We start from the raw sequence: 18,304 nt of genomic DNA, 5'->3' as shown, positions 1-18,304 counted from the left end.
AGGACTTCACAAACTCAGCTAAGTATCTTCTCATATTATCTCAATCCTTTCTCATACATCCACAAATCAAGCATCTGAAATGTGCTTCACAATTCCTGTCCACATATCACACAGATCTCCTTGACACAATCATAGACGTCGCAATCTCAGCAACCTCAGTGACTCACAATGCTTCACACCATCACATATCGTGGTGGCAGGAGGGTTCTGGAACTGCCAATCTGTTGTCCAGAAGGCTGACTTCATTTCAGCATTAGCATCCCTCCACTTCCTACACTGGCTCTGACAGAAACATGGATCACCCCTGAGAACTCAGCGACTCTGGCTGCCCTGTCCTCTGCCTTTTTATTTATGCATTCTCCGAGGCGTCTTGGCAGGGGTGGTGGCACAGGTTTACTAATGTCCCGAGAGTGGTGTTTCACTCCACTTTCCTTCACTACACTTTCCATCTCCTCTTTTGAATTTTATGCCATTACAGTGTCTTTTCCCACCAAACTTCGTATCATTGTCATCTACCACCCTCCAGGTTCCCTAGATCACTTCATTGATGAGCTCGACATCCTTCTGAGTCATTTCCCCATTGAAGGAAATCCACTCATTCTCCTTGGTGACTTCAACCTTCCATCAGACAAGCTGCATTCCTCCTGCATCCTTCTGCTGTTGACAGTATTTGACCTTACCCTCAACCACTCTCCTCCAACTCACAAAGCGGGCAATGTTCTGGACCTGATGTTCACCCGTACCACCATACCATCGGACATCGCAGTCACCCCCCTCCACCTCTTAGACCATCACTTTCTATCCTTCTCTCTCCGTTCCTTCTCCTTCCATCCAGTCCTCTCCAAAATGTTCCTCCTTCCTCCGTCGCAATCTGCATTCCATAACTCCCTCTTCCCTTACTTCTACTATTTTGTCCACCCTTCCTCACCCTGTATACCCTGTATCTTTGGATAAAATGACAAATACTTTCATTTCTACACTCTCCTCATCAATGAATCTTCTCTGCCCTCTCTCCTCTAGACCCGCTAAGTCCCCCTCACCTGCCCCCTGGCTAACAGAAACACTTCGTTGCCACAGGAGAGAACTAAGGACTGCAGAGAGGAGATGGAGGAAATCTTGCATAAAATCAGATCTTAGCTCATACAAGTCTCTCCTTTCCAAGTTCTCACTGGAAGTAACATCTGCAAAGTCATCCTACTACAGGCAGAAATTCGAATCATCATCATCTGATCCACGCAAGCTCTTCACAATTTTTTCTTCTCTCCTTAATCCTCCCCTCCTCCCCCTTCCTCATTTCTTACTCTGGAGGATTTCATTAACCTTCTTTGAGAAGGTTGCAGCAATCCACCAGTCCTTTTCCTCTGTTCCCACTCCTCCAACTAATGTGCATTCCCCAACATCCAACTCTCTGACTTCTTTTTCTCCTCTCTCCACAGATGAAATTCTTCAACTCCTGACTTCCAGCAATCCGACTACATGTCCGCTGGATCTGATTCCTTCTGCTCTGTTCCAGACAATCGCAAGAGATCTGCTTCCTTTCATCTCTGTGATCATCAACAAAACCTTATCTTCCGGATACATGCCTACTGCATTCAAAACCGCCAGGGTGGTACCAATTCTCAAGAAGGCCACACTTGACAGCCCCAGCGTTACCAACTACAGACCGGTATCACTACTCTCTTTCCTCTCAAAAGCCCTTGAATGAGCAGTTTATAATCAATTGTCTCTATTTCTCACCCAGAACCAGCTGCATGATCCCAATCAGTTTGGCTACAAACCGGCACATTCTACAGAAACAGCCCTCATAGCGGTGACTGAGAAACTTCATGCCGCTAAAGCTGCCAAACAGTCATCTGTTTTGATTCTTCTAGACCTTTCAGCAGCCTTTGACACAGTGAACCACAACATTCTTCTCTCTGTTCTTTCCAGGCTTGGTGTGACTGGCTCTGCTTGGAGATGGTTTCAGTCTTATCTGGATGGACGGTACTATCACGTGACATGGAGAGGATCCACGTCCAAACCGTGCAGACTCTCCACTGGTATTCCACAAGGCTCAGTATTGGGCCCCCTTCTCTTCTCTTTGTATACTCGTTCTCTTGGTGATGTAATATCTTCTCATGGTTACTCCTACCACTGCTATGCCGACGACACTCAATTATTTCTTCCTTTTCCACCCTCTGACACGCAGGTCTCCAGACGTATCTCGGCATACTTGACTGACATCGCGTCATGGATGACAGCCCACCACTTGAAGCTCAACCCCAGTAAAACTGAGCTTCTGTTCATCCCAGGTACTCCCATCCCTTACCATGACCTCACTGTTTTCTTTGAGAACTCCCTGGTATCACAATCCGAAGCTGCCCGTAGCCTGGGCATAATTTTGGAAAACCAGTTGTCGTTCTCAACTCATGTTTCTAATCTAACCCGGTCTTGCAGATTCCTGCTTTGTAACATATGAAGGATTTGACCCTTTCTTTCGCAGGAAGCTACCCAGGCACTTGTGCAGTCTCTTGTGATCTCAAAGATAGACTACTGCAACTTGCTACTTGTTGGTCTTCCTCTAAGAGCCATCAAACCTCTACAACTTGTCCAGAATGTAGCAGCACGACTGGTCTTCAATCTTCTGAAGTTCACACGTTACTCCACTGCTGCGCTCCCTTCATTGGCTCCCTGTAGCTGCACGCATCAGATTTAAAACCTTGATGCTTGCCTACAAATCTAAAAATAGACCCGCCCCTTCATACATGAGGTCAATGGTCAAAGCCCGATCTGTACCTCGAGTACTTCGAACCTCAAGTACGGCTCGGCTTGAAATACCTCGCTTCAGGTCTCATGGACAACAAGCATCGAGACTATTTTCTGTCCTGGCTCCAAGATGGTGGAATGAACTCCCGCTTACTGTCTGGACAGCAGAGTCCCTTGCAGTCTTCAAACGCAGACTGAAGACCTGTCTATTTGCAGAATATTTAAAGGACAACTGACACTGCTCCCTTATTGACTGACTAATTTAATACTTATTGTAGGGCATTATTTATGCTTTTTAACAAACTCTAGCACTTATTGTTTATAGCACTTATCATGGTTTAAGCTAGACCTTGTGTATTTTGCACTTCTAGGTATCAGCATTCATCCCTGTATTCTACAGTATTCTAGTTCATTGGTATGTTTAATTCTAACCTACTATACTGTACTTGGATATATTCTATGAGTAAATGACAAAGCACTTTTGTAAGTCGCTCTGGATAAGAGTACATTTAAATGTAAATGTAAATGTAACCACACCTGCACACGCCTGCACACACCTGCACTTTAAGTCTTATTATGTCTATGTATTTAAACCTAGGCTGGTGTGTGCAGTATTGGTCGGTCATTGTCCATGTTTGCCTTTGTTCAAGTTCGTGTTGTTATGCAACCATTAGGATTAACGGTGGTGATGGTACAGGTAGGAGTAATGGTGGTGAAGGTACAGGTAAAAGTAATGGTGGTGACATGGTGGTGATGGTACAAGTAGGATTAATTGTTGTGAATGTAGGAGTAATGGTGGTGATGTTACAGGTAGGAGTAATGGTGATCAGCCATCATTCATCGAAAACTACTTTATCATCACAAACTACATCCAAAGGACTACCAAAAGTGTAAGTAATGTTAACATTTAGCTTTTCCATCATGGCCATTCTCCTTCAGTGCATTGAGTGCAATATGTTTAGTTCTTTAATTCTTCCTCCATCGTTAGTGATAGTTTTATTTGTGAGAAGTGTAGATCTAATCTGATGGAAAACATTCTAGCACTAGAAGTGCGCATCCAGGCGTTAGAAAGTGTTAGACCTATCGAGGAACTAGGAGTACAAGCACTGGATACCTTAGGGGAATTTAGTAAGCCCTCAACTTCAGCACTACAGTCCTCACAGTGGGGCAAATGGGTGATGTTACGGTGAAATAGACGGGCTTTGACTCGCCCACTACACATCCCCAATTCGCGTGTCAAACAGGTTTGCCCCACTCAGTGAAGCAGACTCTGAGAAGCCTATTGGAACAGTTCTGGTTATAGGGGACTCTAATTTGCAACATGTCAAATTAGCTAGGCCTTTAGGGACACCAGCAGCAGTAGTAAGCTGTATACCAGGGGTCAGGGCACCGGACATTGCAGGTAATCTTAAGGTTTTAGGCAAGCATAGGTTCTCTAAGATAGTTATTCACGTAGGAGCTAACGATATACACCTTTGTTAGTGATTACTAAAAATAATATTGAAGAGGTGTGTCAATTAGCGAAGGTGATGTCTGATGCTGTAGTATGCTCTGGCCCCATCTCAATGCGGCACGGCGATATAACGTACAGGTTATCTTTGCTGAACTGCTGGATGTTCAAGTGGTGCTCACAAAACAATGTGGGGATTATAGATAATTGGAACACATTCAAGGGCAAGCCTGGCCTTTTAGGGTGGAATGGTATCCATCCTACCAGGGAGGGCGCTGCTCTCCTTTCCTGTAATATAAGACAGTCTCATGACAGACCTAGTTAATCTATGATAATCCAAAGCGGAGGCCAGGCATCGGACAAAGAGCAAACATCATGTAGCGACCGTCTGCTGGCAGCTACGTGACATCACCTGAGGTTCATCATACTGACACTGTGTCAGTCCCCTGAGCTAAGCAGAAATACAGAGAACAAATAAAAACGTGCCTTAATAACATAATTAGTATTAAAGTAACTGATTCACAGAACACTGCCTGCACCTTTTATCTAAAGATGGGTTTACTAAATGTTAGAACCCTAACATCTACACCACACATGATAAATGAAATCCTAACAGATCATAGATATAATGTACTTTGCCTAACAGAAACCTGGATCAAATGAGTACATAGCTTTAAATGAAGCATGTCCTTCTGGCTACAGCTATGCAAACCACTCTCGTCTAACTGGCAGTGGAGGCAGCATTGCAGTTATATATACTGACACATTAGGCATGAACCAGAAAGCTGGTTATGATTTTAAGTCCTTTGAAATTATTTTTACTAGCATAAATGATGTACCCAATGATAAGAAGGCCACCCAGCCTCATCCACTAATTGGCATCTACAGGCCACCAGGACCCTTCTCAGAATTTATTAAGGAATTTGCAGATTTCCATTCTAATCTAGTCACTCTAGTAGAAAGAACCATTATTGTTGGTGATTTCAATATACACTTTGATACTTCCGAAGACCCTCTGAGATTGGCCTTTAGTTCTCTATTAGAATCAACTGGTTTCATTCAATGCATAAGAGAACCTACATACTCTGGTGGACATACACTTGACTCAGTACTGACATACAGTGTAGACATAGAGAATATAGTTATACTACCCCAGTTGGATGCCATCTCAGACCATTCTCTAATTTCATTTGAACTACATATGAGCCACAATATAGTAACCTCGCCTCACTACTATACCAGACACACGATCACATCAGCTACTGCACCTAGATTTATTGCAAATCTCCCAGACTTATCATTTTTGACTAGACTACCCTCAAACCCCACAGAACCTGATCAAATAACTGAATGCTTAGAATCAGTATTCCACTGCACACTCAGTGATGTTGCTCCACTTAAAAAAAACAAAACAAATTAGGGGCAAAAAATTAGTACCTTGGTATAATGATCACATTTGCAGCAATCGAAAAATAGAACGTAAATGGAACCACAATAAGCTTGTAGTCTTTCAGTTTGCATGGAAGGACAGCCTTCTCAGCCTTCTCACTTATTATGGCTCGAACATCTTATCTTTTGACCCTAATAGAAAATAACAAAAACAATCCTAGATTTTTTTAGTACAATTGCACATCTAACTAGGAATAAGACTGACACCAATGATCAGATTACAACCTCACACAGAAGTAATCAGTTCATGAATTTCTTCAATGAGAAAATAAGGCACATTAGCGATAACATTAAGAGCATTAACATGACATTGGGCAGCTACTTAGGGATCATAACAACCAAGCCAAAAATGACTCTAGAATCCTTTATACCTATCCAAGAGCCAGAACTTGCATCCCTGATCTCGCGCTCAAAATCCTCCACTTGCTTACTAGATTCACTGCTCAAACATTTTCTTAAGGAATTCCTACCTGAAGTAACTGAACCATTACTAAATTTAATAAACTACTCTTTAAACCTTGGCCACATTCCTAAATCATTCAAATTAGCAGTAATCAGACCACTTATCAAAAAATGTAACCTCAAGCCATGTCAGCTGTCAAACTACAGGCCGATTTCAACCCTTCACTTTATTGCCCAGATCCTAGAAAAAGCTGTAGCTCAGCAGCTGAGCCAATGAACCGGAATTAGATGTAGTAAGCCTTTCAGTCAGGGTTTAGGTCTAATCACAGTATGGAAGCAGCACTAATTAAAGTAGTTAATAACCTGTTGTTGGCTTCTGACCAGGGTTATGTCTCTTTGCTTATATTGCTTGATCTGAGTGTAGCATGTGACACCATAGATCACAACATGTTATTAGATAGACTCAAAAGTGTTGTTGGGATTAGGGAAACAGCCGTTTCCTGGTTTAAATCTTACCTAGCTGGTCACTACCTCTTTGTTAATGTGATGGACGAGGGTTAAGCAGGATGCGGGGACGAGGCACATCGAACATAAACATATGTTTTATTCACAAATGAAACATACACGTCTTAACACAAACTACTTAGATAAAACACCGACAACTTTGAGGATACAAAACGAGACTTATATACACTCATGACAATTACACACAACAAGGATCAGGTGCACAACACAAGAGGGCGTGGCAATATGAACACACACAGACACACACACACACATGCACGCAGAATTGAGGGGAGAGGGGCCGTACCGTGACAGAGACCCCCCTCAAGGGAGCTACCCCAAGACCCACGCCGAAAGGTGACGTTGAAGGACCAGACAACCCATCACAGACCAGCGCAAACAGGGTAGTGTGAAAAGACAGGGACTTGCTCACTGGGAGCTTCGACTTGCACATTTGTAAAGCTGCTTTGTGACATCTGTTGTAAAAATTAATACATTTTGATTTGATTTTTTTATTTTGTTGATGGCACCATTAGGAGTAACGGTGGTGATGCTACAGGTAGGAGTTACAGTGGTGATTGCACCATTAGGATTAACGGTGGTGATGGTACAGGTAGGAGTAATGGTGGTGATAGAACAGCTAGGAGTAATGGTGGTGACAGTACAGGAAGGAGTAACTGTGGTGATGGCACAGGTAAAAGTAATGGTGATGAAGGTACTGGTAGGATTAATGGTGATGATATGGTAGTGATAGTACAGGTAGGAGTAATGGTGGTAAAGCTACAGGTAAGAATAATGGTGGTGATGGCACTATTAGGATTAACGGTGGTGATGGTACAGATAGGAGTAACAGTGTAATGCTGTGCAGCTAGGAGTAACAGTGGTGATTGTACAGGTAGGAGTAATGGTGGTGATGAAACAGCTAGGACTAACGGTGGTGATTGTACAGGTAGAAGTAATGGTTACAGTTTAATGGTGGTGATGGTACAGGAAGGAGTAATGGTGCTGATGGTACAGGTAGGAGTAACGGTAGTGATAGCACAGTTAAGACTAATGGTGGTAGTATAGTGGTGATGGTAGAGGTAGGAGTTACAGTGGTGAAGTTGAAGGTAGGAGTAATGTTGGTGAAAGTGCAGGTAGGAGTAATGGTTACAGTGTAATGGTGGTTAAGGTACAGATAAGAGTAATGGTGGTGATATGGAGATGATAATACAGGATTAGTATAGTATAAGATTAATGGTGGAGAAGGAATAGGTAGGAGTAATTTTAGTGATGGCACAGGAAGGAGAAACGGTGGTGATGGCATACGTAAGATACTGATGATAGAATGGTGGTGATGGTAAAGGTAGGAGTAACGGTGTTGAAGGTATAGGTAAGAGTAATGGTAGTAATATGGTGTTGATAGTACAGGTAGGCGTAATAGTGGTGAAGGTGCAGGCAGGACTAATGGCATTAGTGTTGGCAGGTATTAGGTTGGCATCTTTACTGTCCTGTAAACCATACTTGGTTATCCATAGACAATCTGGTTTCATCACTCAGTCAGGCCATTTGACTGGCATGAAGACTCACCAACCCCAATGTTTTTCATAAGGTGTAGTGGCAAGTGACCAGGACATCCTGGAGATTCAAATAAAAATCTTGAATAATGTAAATTTAAGTTCAAAACCATTTTCACTCCATTTATACTGTATTTCATTTTATACTGTGAATGAACTGTAATGTATACTGCAATACAATTTAAATTTATACTATACATCATTTATTTATTTTAGCTGCCACCTAATTTGCCATGTCTCACACCAGAAGTATCAAGCACATGTTTGACTATTATGCGAAATATCCAGCATCCCTTCTATATACGACAGGAAGTAGGGAGGGACAGGTACGGGAGAAAATTGTATTGTATAATTTAATGTATTACTTGCTTTGAAGACTTTTGTTTATATTTGTTAACAGTATAGTAATAAACGCTGTTCTCAGAAGTCTCTATACATAAGCACAAAAGCTTTATTTTTCTTATGTCCCCAGACAGGCCAAGCATTAAAGTACAACCCAGTTTCTAAATGCACATATGGTATAATTACAACCACCCCTAACAAAGCAGGTAAAATAAACTGTATTTCTTTTTTGAAGGTTAACACAAGCTAATGTATCATAGAATATGTATATGATAACTCACTTAGGCAGGAGAGCCCCTTTTGTATCAAAATCTATTGGTTGCCAAAGAAACAGGAGTTGCAAACACAACAGTGGCATCTTTTTCCCAGCACCACTTTCCTCTAGAGGGCTTTCAGCAGTGAGTCATGTGACCAGTTTGATAACAGGTTCATAAAAGGAAAGTTAATTACAGGCTGTGTGAATGGCACAGCGCGCTGTGATGTCAGTCTAGGAAAGTGGCTGACATTCATGTTTTCTTCGCATGTGGAAACCAGATATAGTAACTTCATAGAATGTATCTTACATAAGAGAAAATTGGAGAAAGCAATTTTCAACAACAATGGCAACAATGGCATGCTGAAGTTGTCAAGAAACAGTTGTTTTGCCTCAAGGAAAAGCCTGATATATCAGCAAAATGCATAAGGACTGTTGTTCATTCAAATGGAGAATAGATCTAAATGTTGCAACCTATTATATTCCAAATGGCCTTGTAGAAATAGAAAATAAAGGGGTTCATAGAAAACACAGAAGGAACAAAGAATGTTCACAATACAATACGTATGCACATATTAATATGAATTCTGTATTTGGTAATTTTATATACATATGCATTTCAAGTAAATTCTACAAATATCACCACGAATTCTCCTACCTCTATAGAAGATAACAGAAGATACTGATATCAAAATAATAATAATCCCATTTTTAAAAACTGCAGCAAATATGTTATACAAGAGACGTATTCTCTCCAAACTCATGGAGAAGAGCAATATTTCAGGGGGCCCATCACTGGCCCATCGTTCTGCAGACATCTTGCTGAGAACAGCCTTATTTTCCAAACGCCTACCATTCAGAGCGGTTACGACCTCTCAGCATGGCGCTGACAATCATTACCCAGTGGATGTACCCTGTCGCCCTTTTGTGTCCGGTCCAGCTGAGGCTTAGCTAATGGAACAGTGTATCATTTTACACTATCCACCAATCAGAAGCCATGTAGATGCCATCTCACTCTAGAGCAGAGGCTTAAGCCTACCACCTGGGGTTGGAGCATTATCGCCATGGTAATGTGTGTGTGTGTTTGTGTGTTTGTGTGTTTGTGTGTGTGTGTGTGAGTGTGTATTGGTAATGTGTACTGGGAAATGCGCCATCCTTGACTGAGTTCTAGTGGATGAATAGTAAATGCGTTGGAACCGCAGTGCCGTGACAGGGAGAATTGTGTGGTAGCTATTAGGAATGCAACATCAGAAGTGACATTCTCAGTCCATTTCGCTTGTTATCACAGTTTGACAAAGGTCTGTAATGGAATTACATCAGTAGGTCCCAGGTCTGTACCTATATGTGCGATGCTTATCATAATGAAGTTACTGGTCTAGGACTTTGCATCCAATAACACATATTCATATAGATAAGTGCATTTATTCTTGAAACACCAAATTGTTTCCAGTTCTAATATATCTGGGTTAAATATTGGGTTCAGAAACAACTGAACAAAAATGTTATCTTTCTGGCTGGGATTGTGTAATTAATCAGACTAAGCTTCAGCTCAACATCAGAAAAGAAGAATCGATTGTTGCTTCGATGGTTCCTGGAGAAAATTCCCTTAAATCCCTGTGATATCTTTCTGCTTTTTCAGAAATGGTGACGCACCCCTGTCTGAAAGTGTTTGTTTTTAGCAGCACCCTCACTACTTTATGGGTAGCCTTCTGCACATACCGTTCAGAGAAATCTGCTCCATCGTACTCCCACACTCACACTCATGCTCGCCCACACACACATTTATAATCACCTACACATACACCCACACTTTCGAGTCTTCCACCGACCCTTTGTGTTCAAGTAGCACTTACCCAATCTCTTTCTCTCTGTACTTACATGTGCATTCAGGTAGCTTTGTGTTTGTGTGTGTGTGTGTCTGTCTGTCTGTGTGTATCTGCGTGTGAATGTGTGTGTAGCTTACAAAGATGGAAAAAAAATCTGGCACAAACAGAAGTGAGTAACACTGGAAGTGTTTTGCAGTAAAACACTTGTACAGATCCATCGCGGCATTTCTGAATGGTCTACGAGCTGAGGACTATGTAAGAGACAAACCATGGCCCATCAGCACGCCTGGGACAATTAACCTTTCACCTTACAGTGGAACAGCAATTGAAATGAAGAGCATAATTTATGCTCTGCATGGCAGACAAGGATGTCTTGTCACGCAACATTTTACCTTTCACTGCTGATTCCTCTCTGCTCCTTAATGCTCTGTGTGCGACAGGAGTCAGGCACAGCTGGGAAAAACACACTGCCCAGACACTTTGTTTCCAAGGAGCTGGCCACAAATGTGTGGGCAGAGAAAAAAAGAAATGAAATGAATACCATATGTCAACAATAAGTCATGACTGAATGAACTAAAAGGTAGCAAGTGCTGTGTTAATTTTCCTCACCACATGAAACAGCATTACCACCAGTCTGGGATGAAGGCTTGAGGCACTGCACCACTCTGAGCATGTTTACACTAAGAAAGGTAATCACCTATCTCCATCATAAAACCACATGGACACTATCAACTGAAAGATAAAACAGCACTTGGGTAAACACCATCCCTGCTGGCTCCTCCCTCACAGTGGCTGTGCAATCAACTGCAACATGATCTTATGGCTGTCTCGGATGTACATCCCATCCATAGAACGTGGCAAAGCTCGACCTTTCCCAGCTGCATCCTGAGGAGAATGTGGCTCATTTCTCGCTGCTTCATGTCACTCAAAAAATCTAGCACAGACACACCTGTTACCAAGGGAACCCCCACCACCAAAGCATGTCAAACTAATCTAATTATGAATGCTGAGAGTTCAGCTCAGCAGACACTTTTCAGCCAGAGGGCTTTTTAAATCAGCATACTAAAAATAACTTAATAATAAAGTAATAAACTTTGACGTTTGGCCGAAGTAAATGGGTGGCAGATAAGGAATTATTTTTAAACAGTTTTAGAGATGAAGAGAGAGACCTATTCATTATAATAGTGTAATCTAATAGATTTCTCACCCAGTTTTATTCTCTTAGATGGTTTCCATTTGGGGATTCATTTTCAGCAGAGTTATTGATCCCAAGTGCTTTTCTGGGAAGAAGAGAAAGTCTGTGCGTGTGTGTGTGTGTGTGTGTGTGTGTGTGTGTGTGTGTATGCTAGCACATGTGTATGCGCGTGTGTGCATATGAGTCTTACCCTGAAGTCAATGCCCACGGTTGAGATGAAGCTGCCAGCCAAGAAGGCTCCGTCTTTGAAGCGCACCAGCAGACAGGTCTTCCCCACCCCTGAGTCCCCCACCAGCATCACCTAAAGCAAAGGCAGCCCATTACTGCTGATTCTGCACACACACACACACACACACGCGCAAATTGACACCCCACCCACCCATACACACACTGACACACAAACACCCTCTTGTGAATGTTTCCAATAGAAACGACTACTTGGCATACACGCATGCACCAGATACACCAGTGTGCTCTGCAGTACAAACAGCTCATTACTAACCGCCTGGCATATATTGTTTTTAAAACCCATTTTTTACTCAATGAGGAATAGCCTTGAACAGTAAAGGAAAAGCAGTCAGTCATCGTAAACCACACTTTATAAAACACATGACTTGTTCTAGCTTGGTTAGCCCTATTCACCAGTTAGCCTGTGCACATGCAAAATGTGAAGCTACCCCTCATAACTGGGGGCAGACTAATATGTAAAGATGCTTTTTCACCACTACTTGATCCTCCTCAGAAGTATCTTGCTCACTACCTATGTCTCAGTCATGTCCTCTGGACCTACAGTACCATCCATTAACTTCTTCCTCCTGCTATAAATTTAGTCATTAGTACTAAGCTGCTGGGATCGTGAACATCCCCAGCATCTGAACAGCTCAATTTTCATGGCAATATCACTGGTGATATTTATTCTTTAGATATTTCGTCTTTTTTTTTGCAAAATGTCAAAGTTTGCTTCTTTCATCAAACGAGTCTGGTTTCTGGCACTTCCGTCCAGATAGTAAACGGTGACTTATGACCGTGTGCACAAGACGCTTTAAGCAGACCAGGCAGCTCTGGCTTTCTCTCCTTCAGACTGCAGACACTGTTCATAAACAGAGAGGCTTGATGTGACTGGTGTTATTTGGTTAGCTTGGTGAAAGTGCACAGCCCAGCTCCCCCACAAGCTGGGCAAGACTTGGAGTGAATGAGGGCTCTGTCTGGTGGCTGCTGTTGCCTAGATGTGCTGAAGTTGCCATCATTTTATCTGCTTTCTCCTGGTGTCCCTGCCTCTTCTCTCTCCTCCTTTTAAACAATTTTGTTCCCTCATCTTTTCCCTGTACCTTTTCACTCTCTCTCTCTCTCTCTCTCTCTAATTCAATGTGATAACATAGATGATTTTTATTAATACGTATGCAGATTTTAGATCACTCTTCTGAGTTACAGTGCACCATACGTTCACTGTTCATTTTTAAGTGCTCTGACAAAGCTGAAATGCATCCACATATGTAAACCTGCATAATGACATGGAAACAATGTGGTTACAAGGAAAGACTGAAAGTTAATCTGCACTGTGAATTCATCAAAACATTAGTGAGTGCTGCAACTTCTAGGCCGGTTTTTAGTAGGACAACAAAGTAATAGTATTACTGCTACATATCCTGTATGTTTCCACTGGATTTTGTTAGTGAATTCTGGGATAATCTTGTGTCAGCTGTGCTGCTTATTTTAACAGTCCTACACCTAAGTTTATTTCTGCGGTGGTCCATATAGGATAAAGAGGATAAGTTCAACCTCTATTGACGTTGTTCAGATTAAAGCAAAACCAGCTCAAGTCCACCTGGTTCCCATCACAATATTTATTTTGAAACCACTTATACCATATAAACTGGAGTTTATCAATTTTAATGGGGATTATTTCAGAGAAAAGCTGTTTAAAAACACAAATTACAAAGATGAAGGCATTTCAAAGACATGGCAACAAAGCTTCATGGAAGGGGAAGTTGTAGAATGCTACGTTTGGTGACATATTTCGATAAAAGACAGAATGCCCACTTTCAAGATTGCGCCATGGTGGGGGTCATGCCGATCATTACTGGATTCATTCCGTAACTTCAAGACTTGTTGCTTTTGCCCCAATCTTTAATTTCTATAAAAATGTAGCTGTAGTAATAGCATTCAGAGTGAACTCGAAGACTATGCACAGCTATTGTCAGAAATTGCGTTGCACAATGCGTGTCTTATGACACACACACACACACACACACACACACACACACACACACACACACACAAACACTGCGAGGTATAAGCATCAGCTAAATTTCAGTTTATAGCGGAATCTTCGCACAAAAACATCTCAAAACATGTAACAGAATGGCATAAAACACAAACCTTCGCCTTGTCAAACTAATAAGAGGAATGTAACGATGCAGTTGGTTTCCATTATGTCCTTAGTGATTTACTATGATTGAACGCTCCGGATATTGGAACATCATTAAACTGCGCAGAGACACTTAGCGGTCCAGCTTACTGGCAGAGAATGTCACCTGTAAATCTTGTTATTCGTTGCTGTCCCATTGTTTGCGCAGATTGTTTGTGCTCGAGCGGTTACCACTGATTACCTATATTGACAGTTATTGGAATTGTGCCGCTTGTGCTTGGTGGATGTGTAGTAAAGTAGCAGTGGCGACTAATTCTAACACAATATAATTTTTTCATTCACGCAATTCACTCCAATTTGTTCAAGAAAAGTGTGCACGAAAGTATACGTTCATTTACACTTACTAGGCTAATCTCACAATGCATTGAACTATAAAAGGGCGATGACTTATGGCGTGTTTTAGATACGTAGTTTAAAACGGCTGAAGTTAGTCGCCAATTCTGTAAGGAGCGCCATAGCAAACATGTATCTTTGAAACACAAAAATGTATAGTTGCTCACCTTGAACGCGATATCGTAAAACTCGCTGCTGTTGCAGACAGGTCGGCTAGGGTGGACCACACCATTGGCTTGTACCCCAACCACTAAGCTGTTTTTTCCCGACTTTGTGTTGTCTTTCGCTGGAGTGCCCCCAGATGGGCTCGCGTTGCCGCCTTTGCTCTTTGATGCCTTCTTTCTTGACATGATGGAAAGATGCAACTCTAACCAAAATCGCGCGCACAACACAACGTGCGTAACGGACTCAAACGACGAATCCTCCTGTCAAAACGTTGATCTTCAGTCTGGATGAATCTTTGGTATCAGTTGTCACTTTTAGTAATGTTCACCTGAACATCAGTTCCTCTGCAAAGGAGTCCTCTAGACAAACTTTACACGGACTTTTTCGTGATGAGACAAGATACATGCAGTGTCATTCGATGTCAAACACGTTACACTTACTCCTGGCTATCATCAGATGCGTCTGCATCTAGTAAAGTGCTGAGAGACCTGGTGGGCTTCTTCCAGAACTGCCTTCGAGATTCTACAACAGTGAACTACGATGTCTTAAGATACACATAGTAGTGTTGAGGCATTTCACAACAAATAATACACCTTGCCAAAGCGTGGCGAGAGACACACAGGGATAGATGACGGGAGAAAGGGAGGTAGAGAGAGGAAGCGAACAAAAAAAATCTCCGGAGACCACACACGCTAAGGTACTTGTTGAAGTCGGTACGTTTTAAAGAAACAGTGATCTATATTTCTGCATATTTAATCTTTCTCTGCACCTAATGACCAATGATCTAAATAAGCAAGTGAAGAAAAACATTTAAGGTCATTGTTTGCTGCTTCATCCGACAGCAAATCACTTAAGCTCTTTAACAACAGCAAGAGCAGCTTTAAATATCTGTAGTTCATACTTATACGTATATTGCTTTTGTATTGGTCAGTTTACTTGAAAAATAGATAATTATAGCACTGCCTGGCACTTTAATGTCACAGACGCTTAAAGAGGTCTATGACACTGTCTACCCTGCATGCTGAAGTCTTGCGTATTCAGGCTGCGCCTGAGGAGCTTTCCATGGTCCTAAACATTCCCAGACCAAAAGTAAGGTAAAGAGGCGTTACTGGTGTTAAGTGTAAGGTCCATATACACAATGAAAATTCACGGCTACACAATTTTATAATCACATAGAAAATTGCTTTAAAGCGCATAACAGAAGCAGATAATCACAATAAAATCCTCGGTTTTCCTCGGTTTCCGCGGTTTTGTTATGGCGAACAAATGTGTAATTACTATTATGTTTTAGAGTACAAAGTGTATTCAACCTTCTCCAATGTACAAAATAGGAAAAAGCCATGCTATCTTTAATAACGCGATCACAGTCAACCACCAGAGGGAGCGAAAGGCACATTTTTTAAACCAGTTTAAAATACTGCCACAAGCAAAACTCCAATATTCTAAAAAGATTATCATTATTACACTCATGTATTCAAGCAGGGTCTACATTTGTATACATTACATGTTCAATCAGTAGGAAAATGCTGCTTCAAGCTTCCCTTTTCTCTATAAAAAACAGTCAAAAGAACCAAAAATCTCAAGAGAACTGTATCAATGAGTTAAGTAGAAGGTTTTTGGTATGTCATTGTTTTCCTATTTGTTACAGTTATAACAACAATATCAGAGTCACCAGTAAAACATTGAAATATGTTCTGTGGAAGCTTCCTACGCAAAAGCCTTGTAATTCAGGAGCAGGTCACCCGCTGAGTCACCTAACAAGCAAGTTGAACAGCTTGTGAGGACAGCTGGAAGAGCTCTTCTCCCCGCCAAACCCAAAGATTACAGTCACACATTGTGTGACGGCTAGAAGGCACAAAAAGAAAATGTAGACATATACGAGTGGATACAGCTCTTAAGATACTCGTTAATTAAACATGTTCCTGGTCAGTAATGAGTTACTTCACATACCAATCTACTTTATAAAAAAAAGACATCAAACTAAAAACTTAACTTATGTTAACTACTACTGCTGCCATTGCAACCACTAAGAGCTGACTGACCTCACTAGCATAATAACTACTAAGAGCTGACTGACCTCACTGACATAACTACTGAGTGCAGACAAACCTCACTAACATAACTAAGAGCTGACTGTCCTCACTAGCATAATACTTATGAGAGCTGACTGACCTCACTGGCATAATAAGGCAGTGAAACAGAACTGTAAAGGCAGTGCATGGGAAAAACAATCAAACAAAAAAAATAACTTGAAAATTTTTGAACATAAGGTCTTTAGGTGCCCATTCATTTTTGTCTCATGGGCACCCTCTACTGGAGATTTGTCATATAACAAATCAACAGTTCCAGTGACAAAAATCTGTAAGAATTCCTTGAGTGGAAGTTCCTGATATTTAAAGAAATCTTTGTGGCAATAGCACTTTGTTCCTGCCTCTTCTATCTTCAGCCCAACCCCACCACCCTCTTCGCTCAGCCAGTAAAACCAGGCAACAGCTGAGATTGGTTCTGCCTCTTACACAGCTGTCCACCATCCCAACAGCTGGCCACTGTGAAGGGAATGATGGTGAAGAAATGTCAGGCGGGAATCCAGGCTAAGCTTTCAGAAATATTAATGGCCTTGTCAGGGGTGGCTTAGATGAGTGCCAGCACCATGCCTTTGACAGCAAGAGTGTGTGTGTGTGCACGCACGCATATGCATGTGCCACCCTGAATCTGCATGTATGCATTTTTATGCATCTGTGAACAACTGGAGAACCAGTGTAGCTGCCTTTGGGCTTGAATTTCAGTAAATTAATAAGGTTAATATTGTACAGTACTGACCACTAGAAAAATGTAAGTAAAATGGTGCTTCTCTTATTTTAAGGCATTTTCTGTTATCAAGATCAGGATTTATGTGTTTCTCACAATTTATTTAACCCCTATTTTAAAAACCTTTAGCAGTGTGTGCAAATCGATCTGCAGTTTAATAAAAAAAAATAGAATAACACAACACTTACCAGCAAAAAAGAAAACCTTCTAATAAGTGGTCTGCTTCTAGGCCATCTTCTCAAGCCCTCCAGCACCTGTCAAAAGAACAAGTGGGCCCTCAGCTGTGTGCTTTACCAGGCGCAGTTTTCTTCCCTGGGGGAGAGGGAGGGTGGTACTGGGAATGTGGCTCCTGCTTATCCAACAGGGGCAGAGCACTGAACCTCTGGCACATCACGCCATGCTTGTAGACCCGGGGTATCGAGCTTGTTGGTGCTGCAGCAAGCACCATATTGTGTGGAAGCAAATGTTTTTTTTTTTCTTTCACCAAAATGGTTATAATGGCTGATGTGTTTTACACAGCTAATAGTACTTTCCTGACTGAGAGAGTAATTGCTTATCACCTTGGTACACATGTACCCTCTCTACATTAGGGGCAGATATAGTGTAATGGAACTGGAAGGCAGAGTGAAGGTGCAGGTGACCTCGGTAGAAAGAATGACTCTACATTCACTACAACTCCAGTATGAGATTTTTCAATTGCAGTGGCATCTCTGGAACTGAAGGTTTCAGTAATCTCTGCTTAGGCAGCTCCTGCCTCATCAGCAAAATTAGAAAGAATTGTACAGATACAGAAAACATCTTGTGTCATATTTGTTTTTATTGGTGAATGTCTGCACGGGGCCAGTGTG

The 18,304-nt window shown here is 41.7% G+C and overlaps 1 protein-coding gene across 1 annotated transcript in view; it reads right to left on the bottom strand.

The window, feature by feature from the left end:
• The window catches only part of LOC113590967 (ras-related protein Rab-26-like), an 83,090-nt gene extending 67,813 nt beyond the window's left edge, over positions 1 to 15,277 (bottom strand). Inside the window, exons 1-2 of the mRNA XM_035527473.1 lie at positions 14,651 to 15,277; positions 11,913 to 12,023 (exon numbers count right to left, since the gene is read on the bottom strand). Of these exons, the coding sequence (XP_035383366.1) occupies positions 11,913 to 12,023; positions 14,651 to 14,833 (294 nt within the window). The 5' untranslated portion in view covers positions 14,834 to 15,277. The remainder of the gene's footprint in view (positions 1 to 11,912; positions 12,024 to 14,650) is intronic.
• Between the last annotated feature and the right edge of the window lie 3,027 nt (positions 15,278 to 18,304).

This window comes from Electrophorus electricus, chromosome 1, assembly GCF_013358815.1.
Source record: "Electrophorus electricus isolate fEleEle1 chromosome 1, fEleEle1.pri, whole genome shotgun sequence".
NCBI lineage: Eukaryota > Metazoa > Chordata > Actinopteri > Gymnotiformes > Gymnotidae > Electrophorus > Electrophorus electricus.
Note: the sequence above shows the minus strand (reverse complement) of the source record. Positions and strands in the feature narration are given on the sequence as shown.